General features: G+C 34.9%; 1 protein-coding gene across 1 annotated transcript in view; it reads right to left on the bottom strand.

Annotated features, from left to right (window-relative positions):
- Positions 1 to 23,330, bottom strand: part of NKAIN2 (sodium/potassium transporting ATPase interacting 2) — a 502,753-nt gene that overhangs the window by 454,838 nt on the left and 24,585 nt on the right. Inside the window, exon 3 of the mRNA XM_036247759.1 lies at positions 11,403 to 11,540. Within this exon, the coding sequence (XP_036103652.1) occupies positions 11,403 to 11,540 (138 nt within the window). The remainder of the gene's footprint in view (positions 1 to 11,402; positions 11,541 to 23,330) is intronic.

Genomic DNA, 23,330 nt, shown 5'->3' with positions numbered 1-23,330 from the left:
GAAAATTTTCCATTTACAATTGTTATAAAACTTACAAAATATATAGAAACAAATCTAATAAGTACAAAATCTATATGTTGTTAAATGAATATAATGATTTTAAATTTAGCATTAAAGAATTATGCTGGAGAATAGGCAAGGAAAATATGAACAAGTAAAATAATGAATAGATTTGTTTTGCCATCTGGCAGAACATCCAAAAACTCACTGAAATCACCAATTAGGTCATGACATGGGATGCAAATGAATCAGTGGAACAGATAGATAATTGAGGAAAAACAAAATTTATGATAATTTAATATAAAAAAATAAGATATTTAAATTATTTGAGAAAATAAATGGTGGCCCAAAGGATTACCCATATGAACGAAATAGTGTTGTTGTCCTATAAAGTACTAGAATATATTCAAGATGAGTTAAAATTTTACTATAAAAAGATTAAACTATAAATATCTTAACAAAGAATGTAGCAGAGTAAATGTATACAAAAAACTAAGAAACTATTAATATCTTATGGGATAAAATAAAAATTATTTTGACCAAAGTGACCAAATTAAAATATAAGAGAGATTTGTAAAAATGTTCAATACATATTGAAGAATGTCAGGTTAACTTCTAAAATATTGAAATAGGCTAATTAGCTATAAATACAAACTAATAGGAAAAAATAAATGCAAAAAATGGGCAAAGATTTGGACATTGATTACATATTGTGAATTAATTTAACATCTTCAAAGATCAATTGAATAATATATAATTAAATGTAAGAAGTCCATGGTATGTGTAAAACTGAAAGCAAATGACAGGTATAACATAATACTAGTTAAAAAATGTTTGTGTGTGTGTGTTGATGTTAAAAAACAGAACATGTATTTTTAAAAATGAAAATGCAATTATCTCCAGTTATAAGGGATTTTAATGTTTGATTTTCATTTTATACCTTTCTCAGTTTTTTTCTGAACCCAGATACCCTTATCTTTCTTTAGTCTCTGTATTAGTAACTAACAATTACATTCTATTAGTTATTATTCAAGTGTAAAGGTGGAATAATTGTGAGTTCAGTAAAGAAAATTTATTACGTATATAAAGTATCAAAGATAGAATGTGTACACACACACACAAAACTTTTATACCACACCATCATCCTGTCACCTATTAAATACTTACTGCCTATGTTTCATCTGTCTTCTCCATAACATCTTTGACTTTAGATGTTTTCAATGCTGAAATCACAGTGCCTAGGAGAGTGTCTAGCACACAGTAAGTGCTAAATATTTGTGTAATAAAATAATTAAGCATTATCTTTATCAGAAAACAAATCTATAAAGCTTTTTTTTTTTTTTTTTTTTTTTTGTAAATTCATCAGGACCTTTAGATAGCAGAACCTAATGCATAAGAAAACTATTAATATTCCCGGGATTGAGAAAAACAAATACAAAATTTTTTTTGTGTGTTTAAAGCAATGTTTTCAACACAATTTTATAATAAATTAACGTCATCAGCCTATTTCTTATCAAATCATTTAATGCAGGTTAATTGGCATATTGCTAAAATAAAATTCAGAAGTAAAAATACCCTGAAAGAACTAAACTGAAACGGTACAGGTATGAAGCACCGTTGGTCTAGAACACGTTACAGAGGCTGAGAAAATAGATGGACCACTTATCCTTCAGCCACTTCTCCATAAATACTGTCTTTTAACTAAACTCTGGTATGTACTAAGAAGCAGTGATTTTGAGGTTTTACTAAAAAAGTGCTAGACATGCAGAGAGTCTCTAATACTGGTTAACTGGAGCCGGGGCTTTGGCTGGCCACTGACTGGCAGTTGGAATGACACCAGAAAGCTGAGGAGTCAGACAAGGCTTGTACCTGACAATGCTCACCGCCCACCTTGGCACCAGGTCGACTAATGAAGCACAACCGCCGGAACACAGTTCTTTTCTAGAGAAAATATAGGGTTTGTCCTCCCAGACAGAGAAATAATCTAGGTCCCACAAAACTGGCACCATCAAAACATGCACCATCAAAATTTGCTGTAATTGATTTGAAACTAGAGAATTGTTTTGGGTATAGGTATTCAACATCCTTTAGTAATAAAAAAAAAAAAATGAGAATTCCAAGACAAGGCCTCGAGCACCTTATAACATAACCTGCACACCTAAGTGACTACATTATACAGCTGTGCACAGGGTGACTAAATACAGGCTAGGGAAATAATTGGAGGCTTCTCCTGCATGTTTACATTTTTGGTACTGACTACTTAACACACCAGGTGTCTTATAAAGACACTTTCATTTGTTCAGATCTCACTGAAAAAAGGAAATGACTCCAAAATAAAATACGTTTAATGAGCTTCAATAGTTAATGTCCCACTTTTGATTCAAATGGCACACTGAGCATGCAACACACAGCCCTACAAGCATTAGCAGTAAAACATTAGCAACAGAGATATTTTAGTCAGTTGCTGGAAGAGGAAGGTCAGACATATAAATATTGATTAATAAGCAGACTGGGATGATTGGCAGTGTACAATATATGTAGAGGGGCAACAGGCACAAAGGAAGCTGAACTGCCAGGCAGAATTCTGCATACTCTGGAGACTTGAGGAAGAAATATGTGAAAAAAGGTGAGTGTAAAAAGCGGGCCAGAAAACAGGGATAATTCCCTCTTCCACATTTAGAACCTGCCAAGCCTTTAACTCTCTGGAGGGAAAAAAAAGAAAGATTTTAATAAGTGAGTAAGTAAAAAAGTAAGTAAGTAAACAAACAAGCAGCTATTATCTATCTATCTATCTATCTATCTATCTATCTATCTATCTATCATCTATCTATCTATCTAATTAAATAAAATCATCTGGAGAGAATCACAGTAAACGTTCAAAAGCACAGAGAATCATCAGAATCATACATGTCCAGTCTGTCTAGTGTGGCTCAGTGGTTAAGCGTCGACCCAGGCACCAAGAGGTTGCTGGTTCGATTCCTGGTCAGGGCACATGCCCAGGTTGTGGGCCCGATCCCCAGTAGGGGGCATGCAGGAGGCAGCCAATCAATGTTCTCTCTCATTGATATTTCTATCTCTCTCTCCCTCTCTTTTCCTCTCTCTCTAAAATAAAGGAAAAACAAATTCAAAATGATACATGTCCAGTCCAGAGTTGAAGGCATCCGTGTTTTCAAATCAAAAGGGCTTGCAAAATTTTAAGTTAGGTCCATCCCGAGACACCTTCTTTTAAAATGTTAAAACAAGTATAAAATGAGTATTTCAAGAACTTTTTAAAAAGTTATCTACAAATGAAGAACAGACTGATGTCAGACTTCCCATCAGTAACAGTGCTCCCTAGAATGCAACTGAGCAATACTTTAGTGCTCTAAGAAAAAAATAATTCTCATCATGAATTCTGCACCTAGCAAAACGAGTTCTCAAGTGTACTAGGTAGAATAAACTCAGAAATTTTATCTCATCTTTTCAGGAGGTTTTGTGAAGAATATCAGAAAAAAATTCACAGGATTTAAGCAAGCATGAATTTAACTCAGGAGAGCAGAGCATGGAAGGCAGATGTACAACAGATACAGAGAACAATCCATTTTGATAGGAGCAAATGGAGAGAATACTTACTATGAGAGAAATAAATATCCAGGGAATAAGAGCTACCATTAAAACAGAAAGCTACAGATGAGATCACAGTCACGTATATAGAAAGTGGTCTAAATTCAAACAGGACAGCAATGAGTTTCCAAAAGAAAAAGAAAAAACAAATACCAAACAACTGATTGCATGAGGATGCATTAGAAATATATTTAGAAAACAAAATTTTAAAAAGGTCTGTTTTTTGTCTTATAAGAATAAAAGAAAGGTAACCAGAAACTCCAGGGGAGGAAGAAAGGGGAGATAAGAACAAAGTGTGATTCAAAAGCAAATTAGACTAAAATGATTTTGCTTTTATAGAAGTCTGATGTAAATATTATAGAAACACTATAGAGACATTAGGACCAGCTGGAGAGGGGTAGGAAAAGAACTTTTATTTTTTGTGTGTCAAATTTTCCTTTTTGAATTTTAAAAAATATCAATATCCGTTAATTTGATTAATTTTATTCTGGAAAAGAAACTAGTACATGCACATATCAAAAGTTTCTTCAAAAACTTTCCCAAAAGTTATTAGATGATTTACAAACATGAATTTAAACTGTCTAAATGCAGTTACTTATATTGTCTGTGTTATATAAATCTTTAGTCACACCCTAATGAATGTGAGCATCAAGTATCTTCCTGTAGAATAAATGGGCCATAGTTCCCAGAGGGAAAATATCCTTTTGAGAATAAATTGCATTCACCATGTCTCATTATTACATTCATTTTAGACCATAGGCTAAATTCATACAACTTGTAATGATGATGGCTTTTTTCCCCTCCTAGGCTTATGGGAAAAGACTTATTTTCAAAACTAGTCTAAGTCATTAGAAGCACTGTTAATTTACTACTATTTCAAGTTTCTTCATCTCTAATCTACATTGATTTTCTGTCCTGAACACAGAAAGTACACATTTTTAATGCTTTAGCAGCAATGAGTTTTCCTTTGGATATTTTTTTCTCCTAGAAAAATTAAATAAAAGAGACAAAACAAGTGTTTCAACATAGATAAATAACTTCCTAGAAATAAATGCAAGAGTGCACAAAATTTTAGGGAGGTAACATTATTAAGAGTGAAAGAAGCATATGACCTGGAAGTAAGACTTAGCTCCTCATTTATAGCTGTGGGTTATATTGTTCATGGGGATCTGAGCTCCACGAACAATTAAAATTCAAATCATGGCTGATCATCAGTAAATAGTAAATTCCAGAAATTTAGAGATTTTTTAAAAAGTACACATTGAGTACGTGACCATTTGCTTTCACAAACCTGAGGTGTCTGTATTATTTCCCAAATTGCCATATCCGGATGTTTTTACAAATGAGTTCTTCTCTTTGTCCTCACCAAGCAACCCTCCAACCCTTGCCCAGGGTGGTGAGGGGATCTTTTTCTTTGTTGTGTTGGTTCAAGGAAAAGCAAAATTAAGGAAGTCAGAGCAGGTGAAGCTGGGTCTGAAAACATCTCCTTGTGGTCTTTCTGTTCTGTGCCCTCCCTCAATGGGGGAATGTGTGTCAATTTACAAATTATCACTCACTGACAGCATATGCACTACCTTAAAAGATAGTTTGTGGTAAAACCAAAACAAAAAACCAAAACACCACTGTGGCCCAAATTGAGGAACCGAGTTTAGTGCTCAGCAGTAAGCAGAAATTAACATTTAAAACTTTGATATGTGAACTAAAGGGAGTATTTAGTTCTTTTCATTATTTTGAAAGAATAAATAAGGTAATAATGATATACATACTCTATTAGTTTATTAATCTTAAAACACAAGGAATGAAAATTCATGATTAGATATTGTTGTCTAAACTGATGTCATGGAAAGACTCTCCATTAGGTATGTAATATACATACATATTTTTGGTATATTATACGGGTATTTTTTCAATTACATAGAAACAAATTCTCACATCACCTATTGGAAACTCTTTACAAATGACAAATGTGGAGATACTCTGACCTTAATACATAATTATATATCATACAAAAATTATATTATATATGTATATATGTATACATATGAATTATCAACATCAAAATACTGACTGCTATAAGAAAAAGTATATTATTATAGCACATTAATTTCTGGAAATTAAGAATACCCTGTGATACTGTTTGATACGTGCACTAAAGGGAGTGTTTTAATTCTTTTTTTAACTTCATTTTTTATTAGTTTATTTTTGTTACAGATGTTTCTCTTTTTTCCCCTTACACACCCTACTCCCCACCCTACCCCCCATTCTTAATTCTTAAGACACAAAGTAATTTCCTCATTAAATACAGAAAAAATGTAATCCTTGATATAAGGGATGGCAGACCATGATGTAAAATCTAAATCCTCTCCAAATTGTGAATGCCATAATGGATTTTAAACCTGCCAACAACTTAACAACACTTGTTTTCTCTTGTCAGATAGCTTGTGGCCCCCTGTCTCCTAGGAGACAGTTCAGTACAGTGGTTCAGAACATGAGTTTGGCAGTTAAGAGGATCCTAATTCTACTATTTCCTAGTTATGAGTTTAGGCAAAGGTTTTGTGAAGTTGAGGGCAGGTGTATAGGATTTGTAAAGAAAGGTATTGAGGTGGAGGGTAAACCAAAAGTGGTAAGAAAAAAATGCATGATTCTTACAAATATTACTGTGATTTTGGTATACTGTACTATTCTGTTTTTTTGTGAAATTTAAATAATAAATTTTTAGCTATTTTGAATTTATTTCTAGTTTTGGAACTGGGTTTCTTTGATCAAGCCAGTGGGTCCAAACTCTATAAGGTATTCTTTATTCTTTCAAAGTAACTTCATTAAATAGAAAGAAGCAAAGAAAAGGAGGAAAAAAGGGAATGAATGAGGGAACGAGGGAAGGAGGGAAGGAGAGAAGGAGGGAAGGAGGGAAGGAAAATAAATGTTTTTGAGTATTATGGCAACATGCCCTTTGGCAATATCACCAAGAATATTGCCCTGCCTTCAGCAGTTAGAGACCTATGCAGTCCTCAGATTATTTTAGAAAATTTAAAGCAGTGCAACTCAGTAACATTGCCTTGTCATTAACTCATAAACACTGAATATCCCAAATCACATTTTGCTTGTCTTAGGGCCAAATGAAGATGCATTAAACAATTCCATTTATGACATAAGGTAATGCTTTCATGGGAGCCACAGTACGTATTTATTTATGAATTATTCCACCAGTGTTAATTGGAATTTTTTCTTTTGGACTGATGCTGTTGAGAATTATACAACAGAGATGCTTTCTATGAATTTTGGCTTCACATTTCTTTTGCTTGGAATTGAAATAATCAATTTCATTTTCCTTCAACATAATATACTCCTCAAAAGTCAGAGGCCCTCAAAGAATACTAATGAGTTCTTATTCTAATTAACTATTTTATTTATTTATTTTAATCCTCACCCAAGGATATTTTTCGATAGAGTGGACAAAAGGGAAGGAGAGAGAGAGAGAGAGGGAGAGAAACATCAATGTGATGGAGACACATTGATTAGTTGCCTCCTACACGACCTTGACAAGGGCTGGCGACCAAACCGCAACCGAGGTACATGCCCTTGATCAGAATCAAATCCACAATTTTTTGGTCTGAGGGCCGATGCTCAAACCTCTGGGCCAAACTGGACAGGGCATAATTAACTGTTTTAAATTTAAAATTTTTTATTCTTTCCTCTTAAATATACCAATATTCTTTATTTGTTGCTACCGTGTTCAGTGTTATAGACAATATCAACATGCTTTTCTTTTCTTTGACATGTTTTTTCAATTAAATAGAATAAAATGTCCCATCAATAAATGGAACACTTTACAAACGGAAAATGTGGAAAGGGACCTATTTCCTTAGACTCTATTTCAGGGCTTCTGCTTTTTTGTTTCAGTAAATTTAGACCTAAAGATAATAAAGCCTAACATTACACTTTTCAAATGATATATACATTTTATAATGTTTAAAGCAATAGAAGATATCACAAAGAGAAAGTTAATTTTAATAAGAGAAAAGTAATAAACATCAAAATGAAAATTTATAACATTTAAACAGTAAATATCTTTACTATGTGAAAGAGAGAGAGAGATGAACTAATATGCCAGGAAAAAAATGAACAATAAACACCAAAAGATAATTCCTCCAAAAGGATATAAAAATAGTTAACAAACAAATAAAAAGTCCAACTCAGTTAAAATAAGAAATGTAATTTTTTAAACGACTTTTTTTTTCTCCTATCAGTTTAAGAAAAGTGAGAATAGGTAATATTTGGGGTCAGCCAGAGTGCAGTGAAACAGCCTCTACTGTACCTTGGGGAGGCATAGTCAGTACAATAATTGGGGAAAGGTAATTGTCAAGTATAAACTGAGACCCTTCATATTATTTCATTATACCTAGAAATTTCTCCCAAGAAATTAAATTGCAAATATAGATAAGAATTTTTTAATGGAGATAATAGGGAATTATTTATAATAAAAACATGGAAATAGCATAATGTATAACAACAGTATAATGGGTTAAATGAACAATGATTTATTTGGTCATATAAGCTTCAAATTATTTTATATAATGTTTAATAAAGACTATAAGGCATATTTGAAGATGTAACTATCAGATATTTCATTTGCATATAATAAAGAGAATAGGCTAAAACACTAATAATAATTTTGAATGGTGAAATCACCAAAGTGTTTGCTTATCTCTATTTTTATGCTAAATTGTTTTATAATTCAAAACATAAATGCCAAATACAGAAACCATAAATGCCTACATATTTAGAGGAGAGAGAAATAAATGTTACCATTAATATCTAAGTCTCAATTGCACAGAGAGCCTGAGAAATTTAACTCCAGAAACACAATATTGTTAGCTGCATCATATCCCTAATTATGCATACATTTCTGCTAAACCAAGAGCCTTCACTGACCACAATTTTTGTCATCTCTGATGCCATTCAAATTTCTTTTCATTGTATTTTTTGTCATATTTAGAGAAACTAAAAAATATTAATTCCATTTTTATGGCAAGTTATCTATTTTTCTGAATGCACTTTTGACTTTCAACATGGCAGCACAGCCACCAGATTCCATGACTTAATGATGTAGAAGTGGTTTATTATACAGACATTTCACTGCAATAGATACTAAAACTTGAGTGGTACTGTAACACAAACCCCAAACACACAGCATTAGGTTTGAGACAAGCTGGCAGGTGGAGGCCAGAAGGGCAGCAAGGGGACAAGTGGCGTGGACAGGAACAACAGTAAGGACATTGTTTTAGAGGGCTGGAGACAAGAGGACTCATGACGATTATTGTCAGGACAATTAGCCTGACTATAGCCTGCGGTAGCTGGGAAGACAGACAATATACCTATACACTTACGGATCTGGCTAAGGGGGATTCCAAGCAAACAATTGACAGTGTTACTTGTCACCTTTTAACCACATATAACATGGTATTTAAGAGAAAAATAAGCAAAAAAATAATAATTTGCAAGTATGATTTAGAGAATATTTTTCCAAATCAGGACTTGCTGATGCAGAAAATACAGGTTTCACATTTACAGTCTTTCCAGCTGGTAAAAGAGTTTCCAAGTAAGACAATGTCTCCAGGAAAAGATCAAATTCAGAATGCTGTCTGCGTGTCAAGATCAAATCAAACATGTAGCTCTAAGACACATTGTTAAGATCTCAGAAAGACTTCAGAGACTTTCTGAACTATACAAAAGTTCTAACAATCTTAAAGATGTCCCATGGCATCCTATTTTACCTTTCATGCTAGCGAGAGCAGCCTGTCTTGAAAAGATTTGTGGTTTTGTATTTTATCTAAAGGGATGGGATTATAATTTGATACATAGAAATCACGTAAATTTTTTTAAGAGTTGTAGCATCTTGGAATAAAAGGGACAGAAATCGTTTGACTAACAGCTTGGAATACCTTATTCTATTTTAAATTGCCTGCCAGCCTATTGCTAGGCTATACAGTTTAGCATTATTTTCAAATAATAACAATAAGGAAAAAATATTATAGCTAATATTTATTGACCAATTTTAAACACCAAGCTTTGTGCTAAGAATATCTTATAGAATATTTCATTTATTCCTCAAAACAAATCTCTATGTCTTTAAACTGTACTAACATTTTTGATCCACATCTAGATTGTTATCCCAAGAAACTCATCAGAAATGGAGATGACATATCTATCTGTATGATGATCAGAGAGGCATCATTTATAAGATTAAAATCATGGAGAAACCTCAAAGTCTTTTATTACTAAAAGAAAAGATAAATTAATAATTTTTCACATAATTTATCAAATTTATTATCAATTTATTAAAGCATATGATTTAATATAATTATTGCTTTCATTTTAAAGATAGGAACACTGAGGATCAGGGAGGTTATGCTGTCTAACATCACACAGAGTTTGGCTCAGTTGGTTAGAGCATCGTCCTGTTATGCTAAATTTGTGGGTTTGATCCAAGATCAGAGCACCTGCAAGAATCAACCAATGCATGCATAAATAAGTAGAACAACAAATCAATGTATCTCTCTCTCTCCCCATTTTCTCCCCTCTCAAATTAAAAAAATATATATTAAAGTCACACAGCGTCTGGCAGATGCCAGATTTCAACACAGGTATCATGACTTTAGATGACTCACTTCCAAACCTCATAATATGGTGTCTATATTGAATCAAATTACAATTTATATAAAAAATGAACCATATCATCAATGTCCTGTGCACTGAAAAACTTCACTATGCTACAGAACACATCCATCTCTTTACAAGATTTACATGGCTACACACCCTTGGATGTGACATGCACTCATTTCTGGGAATGCACTTAGAGGAGAAGACTGAACTTTTCACTCATCCTTAGCCAGACAGTGAATCCCTGGGTCTCAGCTGCTATCATATTGCCTGTTTCTGAACCAAGGAGCATTATGTGGTTCTAGATGACAAACAATAGGTCATAGGAGGCATCCTTTATGTGAGGGAGGATTTCCTGGAACCCACGACCACCTGCTGGTTTGTGCTGAGTAAGGCAGAGCTTTGCCTGTGCTATCTTCTCCATACGCCTTTACCACAAACTTGCTTTATAATTTTAAATAAATGTCTATAGACTTTTCCTTTGTTGAAATAGAAGAAATAGAAAAAATGATGAGACTGAAAAAACCACATTAATGAAGAGCTATAGCTGAGATCTGAGGCACATACAAAAGTAAAAACCCTAAGTTATGGTTCCCATAGCAACTGTAGCACAGTTGGATTTCACTTTTATGTTAAGTAAGTTTAACTTGAATAGGAATGCAGAATACTTTCTCTGAGCCCAAAAGAAAATCATGGAGAATGTAGAAATATTGGTCCAGACTCTTCTGGCTTTCAAGTACATCAAATATTAACCCCAATGTGTACTAATATTTTCACACTGAAACTATAAGTTCATTTGTATTAATTTTAAGCTATCTTTAGTCAACTAAAATATTATTATTTAAAATGGGAAAAATCCTTATTAAATATATTCAATCAGAGATTATGACTTTATAATTTAGAAACACAGGGTCATAGTTCTGCTTTGAATTACGAAAGAAAATTTGATGAAAAAATTTGATTACATTCACCATCAAGTGTGTTAAAACTTGATATTTTTAGTTATTGTAGATGTAACTTGAAACTGTGAAAACAAACACATGGTACTTTAAGGAGAGGGAATACATATACATTTTAAAGACATTTTCATATCTTTCTCTATTCCAATAACATTTTTAAAAGGCAGGAAGGGTACTTACTCCTTTTATGTAACGAGGTCTATATTGAATAGTTCCAAATAAACCAAGAATGACGATAATAATATGTACAAAATTTGCCAGGATAGGTGCCCACTGATATCCAAGGAAGTCAAATATTTGCCTCTCCAGCACACAAACCTACAATAGCAAAACAGGATAAATAGATGAGCACACTGTTGAAAGAAGAAGAAGAAAAAAGATCACATTGACACTATAATTAACAAATATAACTGTGGCACCCTATCTGGCATTTATCTTTAAGAGTAAGAATGAGATTTTCAGATATATTTCAAATGAGGCCTATGGGAGTTGTGGATCCACAGAAACTAACAATCTTCTCAGGGATGAGTTTGTGAAGGCTTCATGCAGTATTCACGGGATGTCATCTGTGCAGTCACAGGATAAATTATATTGTCAAAAGCACTGTCAAGCACTGGAACTCATCAACCAGAAAGTAGGAGAGTCCACGCTAAAGGTTTGTTGTTAGTATCTGCTCAATGCCATTATATAAGGGAATAGAAAAAAAAAGGTATTAATATAGAAGAAAAAGAGCTATTGAGCAAGGCAAGAGACCCGAATTCTGCATGTAGATCTGCCACTAAGAAGCTGCAGAGCCCTAGGTAAGTCATTTTCCTTCTCCAGGGTCTGATTCCTCATGTGCAAAATGCAGGACTCCAGCTAATACCGAGGGTCCTTCTAACCCTAAGAGTACTGGGTTATAAATCAAACATTCTTTATGTTATATCCAGTTACCTATAGTAACCAGTTAAAAGGAGGGCTCTAAAAGAAAATTAAAAATGAAATTAAATTTCTATTCCAATGGAAACAAAAATAAAAATAAAGCATTACTGTTATAAAAGCAAGGAACGTAAGTCATTTCAAATTACCCTACATTCATCTGTGCTAATAATTTTGCAATTAAGACATATGTAGCCCTGGCCGGTTTGGCTCAGCGGTTAGAGCGTCGGCCTGCGGTCTGGAGAGACCCGGGTTCGGTTCCCGCTAAGGGCACGTACTTTGGTTGCAGTTTGTCCCCGGCCCTGGTTGGGTCATGTGGGTGGCAACCACTCGATGTGTCGCTTTCACGTCGATGTTTCTCTCTCTCCCTCTCACTCTATCTGAACAAAAAAATATCAAAAAAATGTCTTCGGGTGAGGATAAAAAAAAAAATTAAAAAAAAAAAAAAGACATGTAAAAATGCAAGCAGTGAGAAGAGAAAAGTTAATCAACCAACTAACTAAACAACCAATCAATCAAAAACAATAAAAACAGAACTAGGATTGGTTCATAGTCCAGTAGTGCCATTTTATCTGAAAAGTGAAACTTAGATAGTTGGCAAGTCTCTCTTCAGATCTAACAAAGCAAGGAGGGAGGGTGTGAGTTAAACTCCAGCTCATTCTTTCTGCCTGCCCTCAGGGGGAATGATAATTAACTGTCTGTTCAGAGTAAAACATTGTAAAAGGACCTAATGTTCCAAACAATGATTCAACGACTTTTTTTCAAATCAACTTTTTTTCACTCGAATGTTAAAGGAAAATTATTGTAAAACCCCCGTTACTAACATCACTATCCTTTAAAGTTATTTCTTGTCAGAAGGACTACTAACTCTTGAAATGTTGTGTGTTTAAATTAAATATGTGTAGCTCAGTCTGAAGACTGCTTGAATGACTATCATTCCCACTGCATTTCTTTAGCTGAGAAGCACATTTTTCCATCAGGCTCTGAAAAAGGAATAAGCTCATGACAACTGTTTACACCTGTATCTCCTAAGGCACACTGGGTACCATTGTAATGATTGTCACAGTAACAGTCCTGCCTAGTCAAACCTTCATTTTCACTTAGCCATGGCAGTGATTGTAAGAAGAACATCTGGGTCTGTTCTACCATGCATAATCCAAATCCACAAATGCCAGAAGAATCCCAGCAGTGGAAAACAATATTCTGATTGATTAATAACCAGACTGCCATGGAACTTGGTGTAACCACAGCCTCATAAGCCTTGAACTGCCTTCTGACGACACAGTCCTTCAACTGTTATCACGAAGTCAACACTTCATATAAAGGAGACTCACTGTGACATCAGGCAGTGTTGCATGTGCCTTGTTGAAATGCATCAATAGTATCAAGAAAGGGGTGGTTATTCTCAGAGTACCATTGCTAATCATCTATGTAAAAGCTCACTCTAACAGATTTCTCTTATCCGTAGCCTATGAATAAACAGTAAGTAGAAATGTAAAACAGCAACAAGAAGAATCTAAACTATAAATTTTGAGCATCATAACAGTGGGGGCACAACAGGGAAAAAGTATAGAGGATGAAGCTCATCAGTCAAACAGTGGGTGATCTCAATAAATGCTTCAATTATGGAAGAAAATAGCAGCACCATCGTTAATTATAAAACATATATAGATGATAATATACTTGCTATGACTGCAAAGCTAAAATGAAGTTACACCAACATTTATCAGTCTTTATTTTATGACAGAACTAATAGTTTCATCAAGCATTATTTACAAGGTTACGCTGACTGAATAAGTTAATGTGCGATTCTTCATAACAGTTCTGCATTTTCCTCTTTTTGATTGGCCTGGTTAGCCATCACAAGTAGCTTTATCACGGACTGTGTAATTTAGAGCTAGGAGTGAAAACTGGAAGATTTTTCTAAAAAATTCAGTGGGTATCAAGAGAGTAGTAATTTATAGAAGTAGTTACAGTTTTTTCTAAGCGTCCCTTCCAACAGGATGTGTGTGCATCAACTATAAAATTACTGGGGGGAGGTGCACCGATGGAGGAAAAGAGAACAACTATTTGTTAAAACACAATTTGTGCTGGGCATTCACACTATTCACAAATCCCATATTATCTAATTGATTCTGCACAAAACCCAGGGAGGTAAATGTCATTGTCCTATATTTCAGACTAAGAAGCCTAAGAGGCGGTGTGGCTGAGTGATTCTGCTGAGGTCTGAGAAGTGGTAAGTGGTAGAACAGAAGTGTCGGTGTCTTTGCACAGCTTCTGTGTGTCCCTACCGTGTGGATTCCAGCCACTTCCAGTCCCCAAACAAAACACTTCTAGTTTATGCTGCAGACCTCTGCTCATTTCAGGACATGTTACATTGTGACCTTATTTATATAGTGCAGAGAATCTCTCTGATCGCACTTGTCAGATCTTGATATTCTATCGTCATTGATCAGGGCACACCTCTATTTTTGTTTTGTTCATTTTATTTTCTTATTTGCCTCTTTCAACCCATCTTCTCAGTGTCCCTCCCCCTTCTCTCACTGGACCCTCTGTAATATATACACTTTATGTCATTTCAATCACCTCACAAATCTATGGCCTCAGAAAACATATACTGCTGTTGAGTGTGTGATTTTCATATAAAAAGTTATATGGAATAAGTCTCTTTCATGCTTGTCTATTTTACTCTATATAAACTGTGTTTTTCTGTTTGGTTTTTGCACACTAGCCTATTATAAATGCATAACTTGTTGCTTTCCACAAAGAATTATCATCCCTTCCATTACATCACTTATGAGGTTTTTAATTTTTAAATATAAATAGAGGCTAATCTTCATCAAATATTATTTTTGCATCTACGGAGATAATTATTTTATTCTCTCCTTTCAGATCATTGATGTGATTGATTATATTATTAGTTCTTGTCATGTTCAAATATGACTTACTTTCTGAGAACATCTCTCCTTGAAATATTTTTATTCCAGTTTCAGTTTGGGTTAAATAAAATTTTACTTGACAGCTTTGTATCAATAAACTAACATATAATTCAATTTTCTTTTTGTCTCTTGCTCTGACTCTGTTATAAAGATTGCACCAGCTTTAAAATATAAGTAAGGCACACCATGCAGTCTTATTCTCTTTTCCCCAAAGCAACCTGTATCATTTTGGGGAAACACTGTTCAGGGCGTAGTTTTCCAAAAATATACTGTATGGAAATGCCTGCATATACACATATACACAGGATGGGGCAAAAGTAGGTTTGCAGTTATTCATATGGAAAATAACACAATAATTAATAAGTAATAATATAAGAATAAACTCCGTTTTGTGTACTTACAATGTAAACCTACTTTTGCCCAACCCTGTGTGTATATGCAAATTATTTTCACATTATTTTATTTACTTAAATAGGATCATAATGTAGATGCAGCTTTTCACTTGCACTTCTCACTTAGTGATACCTTATAGAGGTTTCCCTACATTAGTACATCCTGCGTTTATATAGATCAATCTTATTGTACCCTTATTTAAACATCCCATTTTTCTTTATCCTCACCTGAGGATATTTTTCCATTTATTTTCAGATAGAGTGGGAGGGAGGGAGAAAGAGGGACACAGAGAGAGAGAGAAATCAATGTGAAAGAGACACATAGACTGTTTGCCTCCTGCATGACCACACCAGGGCCAGGGACGAACCACAACCAAGGTACATGCCCTTGACCGGAATTGAACCTGCAACTCTTTGGTCCGCCGGCCTATGCTCTAACCGCTGAGCCAAACTGGCTAGGGTTAAACATTCCATTTTAACAGATATTTAATTTGTTTCCAATCTTTTGCTATAACACACATGAGTGAATGAAACAACATTGTACATGTATGTTGATATAACCATAGGCTAAATCCCACAATGTAGAAATGTTTGGTCAAATTCTGAATGAAAAATCCTAAATATTATAACAACTGTTATTAATTCTTCTTTGATATGGATGTACTAGTAAAAAATAAAGTTAGCTTTTCTGCATTACAGTAAATGCAAATTTTTTTTTCCTTTATGGATTTGAGAGAGAAAGAGAGGAAATAAGAGGGAGAGAGAGAGAGAAACACTGATGACGGAGAACATCAACTGGCCGCCTCCTGGCCGCCCCCCACTGGGGATTTGGCCCACAACCTGGGCATGTGTCCCGACTGGGAATCAAACCGGTGACCTCCTGGTGCATGGGTTGATGCTCAACCACTGAGCCACATTGGTCGGACATCAATACAAATTTTAATTCACTTTTGCATTATAGTAAATGTAAAGTCTAATAGTTATTGTTCATCTAGTAGAGAATACTTAAGCTAAAAATGTTTTCAAAAATGTAAGTACCAGTAAGCCAAGTTTATCTTACTGTAAATGACACAAACTTCATAAAAAGTTCCTGTGAAATGTCTTTGAGATAAATAAATGGACTGAATTTTTACACTGGAAGAGACTCCATACTCCTCAACTTATATCTGTGAAAACTGAGCCCGATTCAAATAATTGTTTGTTAAACTAAGTTTGACATCTTCATTGGAGAATATTCAGTCTGCAAGAAGTTTGCTTCAAATATTTGCATGGCCAAAATGGTACATTTAAAGCTGGTTGTTTTCAACTGGTGAGCTGAAGTGGGTTTCCTTGAGACACTGCATTTTGCTAATAATAACTAATATTTCTTAATAAAATTTTCTTTCAGTATTACTATGATTTTCTTATATCCTTAAATGCAATTTATGAGTTATTACAAATAATGCCAAATAAAACTTATAAACGGCTACTGAGAGAAAAAAATAGCCTTTTTATTCTATCATAGTGGAATATGGATTTCTTGATTTAAAAATTGAATGTGTTATTAAAGGTTAGAAACCAAATTAAGATTTTAGTGCTAAATCACAAAGTGAAATGATCTATGGGGATTCTTGTTTTCCTCATGTAGTCTCCCCTTTTCAGTGTCTTCTCTTTCCTTCAGGACCCCGAGCTGTCAGACTGCCTCACATCCAAGTCTCTGAGGAAACATACATGACGGACTCAAATCCAGGCGCCAGGCAAGTCAAGTACTCCCCATTCAAAGTTCATTTGCTTTGTCCAAGTGCACTTCAGGGAAATGACAAAGCTTGTCCAAGTTAATAAAGTATAAATTGTGGGATTTCAGAAATTAATAAAGAAATGATTTGCATTTTAGTTGTTTGCAGATTGCTTACCTAACAAAATTAGCTTTGCTACAGCAGATAAAGTAGGAACTCAGAGGGAAAGTCAAGATAAAAATTGAAATAGGCATTACAGCTCCTAACATGGGTCTGAAATTCTTATTTTATCCATAGGGGCCATACAAGCTTAGATAAACTTCCAGGCAGAGCCGCAGTGTGGTCATCTGCTTGTCCGAATTTTGTCCAGAGAAATGACAGCTGACCTTTGTTCCTACATTCCAGTCAGTTACACTCAATATACTTGTTCCCAGTTGTATTTACTCTTTGCTTCAGGCCCCACAGAGAACTTCACACTGAAGAGAAGAAAACGGTTCTAGTATTGTCCCCTTGATCCACATAGACCTTGCTCCTCAGCGAGACATTCCAGCCAGAGACCTCGCCTTGGGTTCAGTTTTCTCCAGTACCCAACTCCCCAGTGTAGTATTTTCTGTTTCTTTGCTGTCTGCTCACTTTGGGAATGCTGCTAGTTCTATGTCTGTGTTTATCCTGCCCCTTTGCTAGATCTCGCCACACTAGATCTCACCCACATGCTGGTTCCCTATGCTCTCCTACAGTCTTCTGTCATCACTTGTGATCTTGAGCATATACCGGACCTGTCTGCTCCAGATTCAACAAGGAGGCACTGTGTTGGTTGTTTTTACTTTTAAGCCAATCCCCAGAAAAGCTGTAAAACCTTTAGAGGTATTCTGGGTCTTTACAATAGTGCTGAGGTGCTAAAGTCTTTAATGTTCCCCTATAAGATAACCTGTGTTGTCCATGGTGGACCAAATGAGTGAGAATATATATACCAGCTTTTAAACATTCCATGCAAGTAATTTACTAGAGACATTTTTTTTTTCCATCTTACTAAGAAGCCTGATTCATCTACGAAATGCAGAGAATACGTTTGAAGTAGGGTCTGCAATGATTATATACATAAGGTATGGACAAAGCCAAGCACAGAGCTTTACTTGAGTAACTGGAGTCGTTTAAGTGTGTGTGTGTGTGTGTGTGTGTGTGTGTGTGTTAGTTTGTGTGTGTGTGTGAGCATCCACACACAAGCCTGTGTGTATGTGTTCACTAAAAGGAATAAAATAAAGTTTCTGGTAAAAATGGGCCCCAAATAACTATTAATCCTTATTCAATTTAACTAAGGATTTCTATCTTTTTCCTCATAATTGCTTCTCTTCAAAAGAAAAAAACCACAACAAACACCACCCCCAAAAAGAGATGTGGCCCTCTGGTTCTGACTGTAATAGAAATCAGCATGTCATAATGGTTCAAAATCCATGTTTCAGAATTATAAAATCATGTCTGAATTCTTACTCACTGTGTGACCACAGGAGGTCACTTAATCTTTAGAGATCTCAGTTTCATCATCCATATAATGGGGATAACATAGTACCTAGCTTCTAAAATCTTCTAAAGAGTACGGTAATGTAGAGTAATTATTTAATGCCTGGGTTGCATCCCAGGTGGCTGCAATTATTCCTTCATATTTCAAAAATGCATAACAAGTTCAGACACAGGCATTTGAGAACAAATACCATTATAGACTGATACTCTTGCCAGAATATTTCAGTAACAGAGAATCAAATGTTTCTTATTCTATTGGTACAAATGTAAATAATAACATGGCAAGCATGGGTAACTTTATTTATTCAAAGGGGGTCTTCCTTAATTAATACGTTCCTTCCTGATTCAATACCCCATGTATCTACTCTATTGCAGTACTATGGTGAAAGAATAAGTTTAAAACATCATCATTTCCTGTGTAACTTTCCTTTACTCTCCCCACCTTTTAAATTTGATAAAAATCAACATTTATTTTAACAATTCTGACTCCATATACAGTGAAGCAGCAAAGATTTTCAAGAAAATATCGGGGAAGATTTGGCATAAGTTCAAAGGAACTAAATAAAACTAAGTATTTATGGCCCTGGCCAGTTTGGCTGAGCTGTAGAGCATCGGCTCATGGACCAATGAGTTTCAGATTCGATTCTGGCCAAGGGCACGTACCTTGGTTACGGTTCATCCCCGGCCTTGGTTGGGTCGTGTGGGAAGGCAACCAGTCAATGTGTCCCTCTCATGTCGCTGTTTCTCTCTCTCTCTCTCCCTCTCTTCCTCTCACTCTATCTGAAGATAGATGGAAAAATATCCTCGGGTGAGGATTAAAAAAAGAGAAAAACTAATTATTTATGTTTCTTACATTTTCTTATAAGCTGCATTACTAATGCATAGTACATGATATTTCTTAACAGATTTTTATTAAAATACCGAGTCAGTAACATATTTGTGAGGTTAAATTAATAGATTTATTTAATTGACCTAAGAGTTAAATAGTATATTTTAGAAAATTTCATACTACTTTTGTGTAATAATGCCACTTCTATAAAATTCTAAATACGCCAGCTAATATTCTAGTTGTTGTGATACCAGAATCATTTATTATTTCTCACAGCTGTTGATTCTGCATAGAAATTTATAATCATTTCAGTTAACAGTCATGTTATCAAAAGACAACTTGATGACTAGCATATTATACTAGATTAAAAAAATGAAAAAATAGTCTTCTATAAAAGTATCATGATAACACTACAGCACAAAAAAAAATATTGTTTGTTGTCGAATTGAAGTAGCAAGTCATATGATTGCTTGTTCTGTGCGTTCATGTGCCAAATCATGTGCACATGTGTGTGTATAACACTAAATACTATTTGATTTTTAGTAGTAGGGACTTAATTTTTTTTAACTTAATACTTCATCATAACACAAATATCTGCCCTCCAACTCAACAGACATTAAGTCTAGATTCTGATGCAATAATTATTAAAACTCAATTGGGTACTTATTATATCCCAGGCACTATGTTAAGCACTTTTAAATGTGAACTTAATGCTTATGTTTAAGTTATGCATTCTACAAGAATTATCTACCATTACTTAATTGTACAGATAAGGAAATTGATGGCATGACTGAGATGATAAAAGAGCTGGGATCAAACCCTAGTCATTCTAACTTCAATGTCCATGTTTTTAACCACAAACCATCTACAACTAACGTACTAGTGGGACCTTACGGTGCTTCTTTCAAAAAAAGTTAAGGGTATCAATTAGACTTTATTACCAAATACTTTCCTCATTCAATAAGTAAGCAAACATCAGAGGTACTTTTTTCTCAGTACAAGATAAAATTTCAAAAATATATACTTACTATTTTTATGTACAGGTCGAAAGTTTGCAAACTTACATAATCATTATGATAACCCCATATAATAATCATTATTATTACTACCACTCCATTACTATGAATTGTGCAATTCACAATACAGACAGGTTTACAGTTAGAATAGAAGCCTTTTGAAAATAAAATAAATTAAAAGTTTATACTTTTTTTTTTTTTTTGGTATGTGCCCCTAGTGGGAACTGAACCCGGAACTCTCTGGTCCACAGGCCAATGCTCCAACCGCTGAGCCAGGGCCTAAAAGTTTATACTTTTGGTGCAGTTGATAGACTGATAATCCTGCAAAGTCATACAAAATGACATTTATCAGGAATTATGCCACAAAATGTTTTCATACCTTAGCAGTCGGACTCTCATGTATTGTTTAAAGTCTCCCTGTACTTATATAAAATGAGCTAAAAAAAAAAAAAAAAATCACAGCCCAGGTACACGTTGTAGATGAATCATCATTTTGATTTTTCCACAGATTCTATAATTTTACTCAGTGGAAATCTAACTTCCCAAAAGAATCAGAACACATCAAAATGACAGCTGGTTTTTACTCAAAGCACATGACAGGTGTGAGTTAGGCAGTTTAATGTAGCCATTTGACCTTGAATTTCCAGTCTCTCCACAAAAAAGTCTTAACTGATTCAAGACCAAGCTAACACCCCAATAGGTTATATATTTATAACAGAGGCAGAAATGCCTCATGGTCAGGAGATCAAGGCCAGGGACTTTTAAACCATGGATTCTGCAAGCACTAATGATGCACTGTGAGCACTGAGCAATGCAGAGCATATCTGAAGCACTCGGAGAAAGTGGGGTTGGAAATAGGAGGCAAGATGAATCAGATGATTTTTGTTGGCAGAATTCGTCTTATATTATGAGATATGCTAATATCTGAAATGATTCTTACGGCAAAAATTCCCAAAACTCTCAAGAGGGCCCAGGTGTAGCTGTTCAAATGACACCCTCACTATAGAGCTATGTATCTGGGCTGACCCCCTTCCAAATATCCTACTGTTCATGTAGCAAGTGCATGCAAACAAAAACATCATGATGTAGCTAATATTCCCAACACACGGAAAATTATATGAGGACTGGGTTGACTGTATTTCATAAGGGACTTTAGGAATTGGGTAGAATTAGTCACTAAGTTCATCATTAGCATTATCTATTTGCTCAGTACAGGCTTTTTATTCATCGAGAGCTCAGTTAAAGCCAAATAACAAAAATAGCTTGCAATGTTCTTACCTTCATGTATCATATTGTATTGCTTTCTCATAGCAAATGACTTTCTCTAGAGATAACTCTATGCTATTTTTTAACAGCACAATCATATTAAACATATTAAAGCTGCCATCTGAAGAATTTGAAATTTGTCAACTAGGTAAATTGCAGATTTTTTTTTTTTTTTTCAGAAAAGCTGATAAAGAGTCCCAAAACATGTCTCATATATCATTATCAGAGAAGCAATATCTAGGTAGCTTTCGGTTTCAGTCTTAATAAATACTTGTGTACCTTTGTATGGGTTTTTATTCCGTGAATTCAGAATGAGGTAAATGCCGCGCTAGTACTCCTGTGTTCTCCCCATTTGAAAGAGTGAATTAATAATGTAATTACCGTCCTCAGTGTTCCCTGTTTAGCAGACACTGTATATGTTACTGGGCTGGAGTCAGACGTGTACATACTGTAGCAGCAAACAGAGGTGGGTGCCACAGTGTCCTGCACCCTGGTGTCTTCCCTGCCTTTTTTCTCTCCCATCTGCTTTTCCCCTGCTAAACAAGGGCACCAGCACTTTCAGGGCACTGTTTCTATGACTAAAGCAAGGCGGCCATATGGGAGATGTCAATCACGCCTCTCAAACTCAAAGCTATGTCTCTTTCATATAATTCAATTTCATAAGGGTGGGAGATGGAATGACAGCCTCACTTACCCTGACTGCTAAAGGCCAATCAAGAGTTGAAATGAAAGCACAAATGTTATCAAGATCACTACAGTGCACTGGCAGTCACTGTGGCGGGGGGTTATATCAGAAATTGCAACTGGCAATACAAGAGAATACTATTTTAGATGGCTACAGGAACAGTTCAGAATTTGTCGTGAGGTACACTATTTTTGGCATTGTAAATACCACATCTCCTGTGCCCTTTAAAGTAACCATATTATTGAATTTAACACCGATATGGAAATTCTGTTTTGAAAAGAGACAGTGATAATACTTATTTTCCTGTCGACAAAAGGTGTCTATGGCTGTCCATGGGTGAATGTAATAAGAGACGATGTTTTCTAGGGGCTTTAGGAGTTCTACCATAGACCCCATTAATGTAGCATAAATAACTGGAACAGGCTCAAATGATAAATTCTGTCAAGGTATGAAATGTATTTCATATCTTACGCCTGAAAATTCAAAGCCTGGCCTGGCAGTGTGGCTCAGTGGATTGAGTGATGTCCCATGGACTGTCCCATTTGATTCCTGGTCAGGGTACATGCCCGGGTTGTTGACTCGGTCCCCAGGTCCCCAGAAGGGGTCGTGCAGGAGGCAGCTGATCGATGTTTCTCTCTTACATTGAGGTTTCTATCTCTCTCTCTCCCTTCCTCTCTATCTAAAGAAAAAAAAAAATCAGTAAAAACATATTAAAAATAAAAAAAGATCAGTACTTTAAAAAAGAAAGAAAAATTCAAAGCCTTTCACGTACCTCTAAATCAAACACATGGTTTCTCTGCACACTTATCTTATATATACTATTACTCTTC

The sequence above is a fragment of the Molossus molossus genome, unplaced genomic scaffold, assembly GCF_014108415.1.
Source record: "Molossus molossus isolate mMolMol1 unplaced genomic scaffold, mMolMol1.p scaffold_m16_p_8, whole genome shotgun sequence".
Lineage (NCBI taxonomy): Eukaryota > Metazoa > Chordata > Mammalia > Chiroptera > Molossidae > Molossus > Molossus molossus.
Note: the sequence above shows the minus strand (reverse complement) of the source record. Positions and strands in the feature narration are given on the sequence as shown.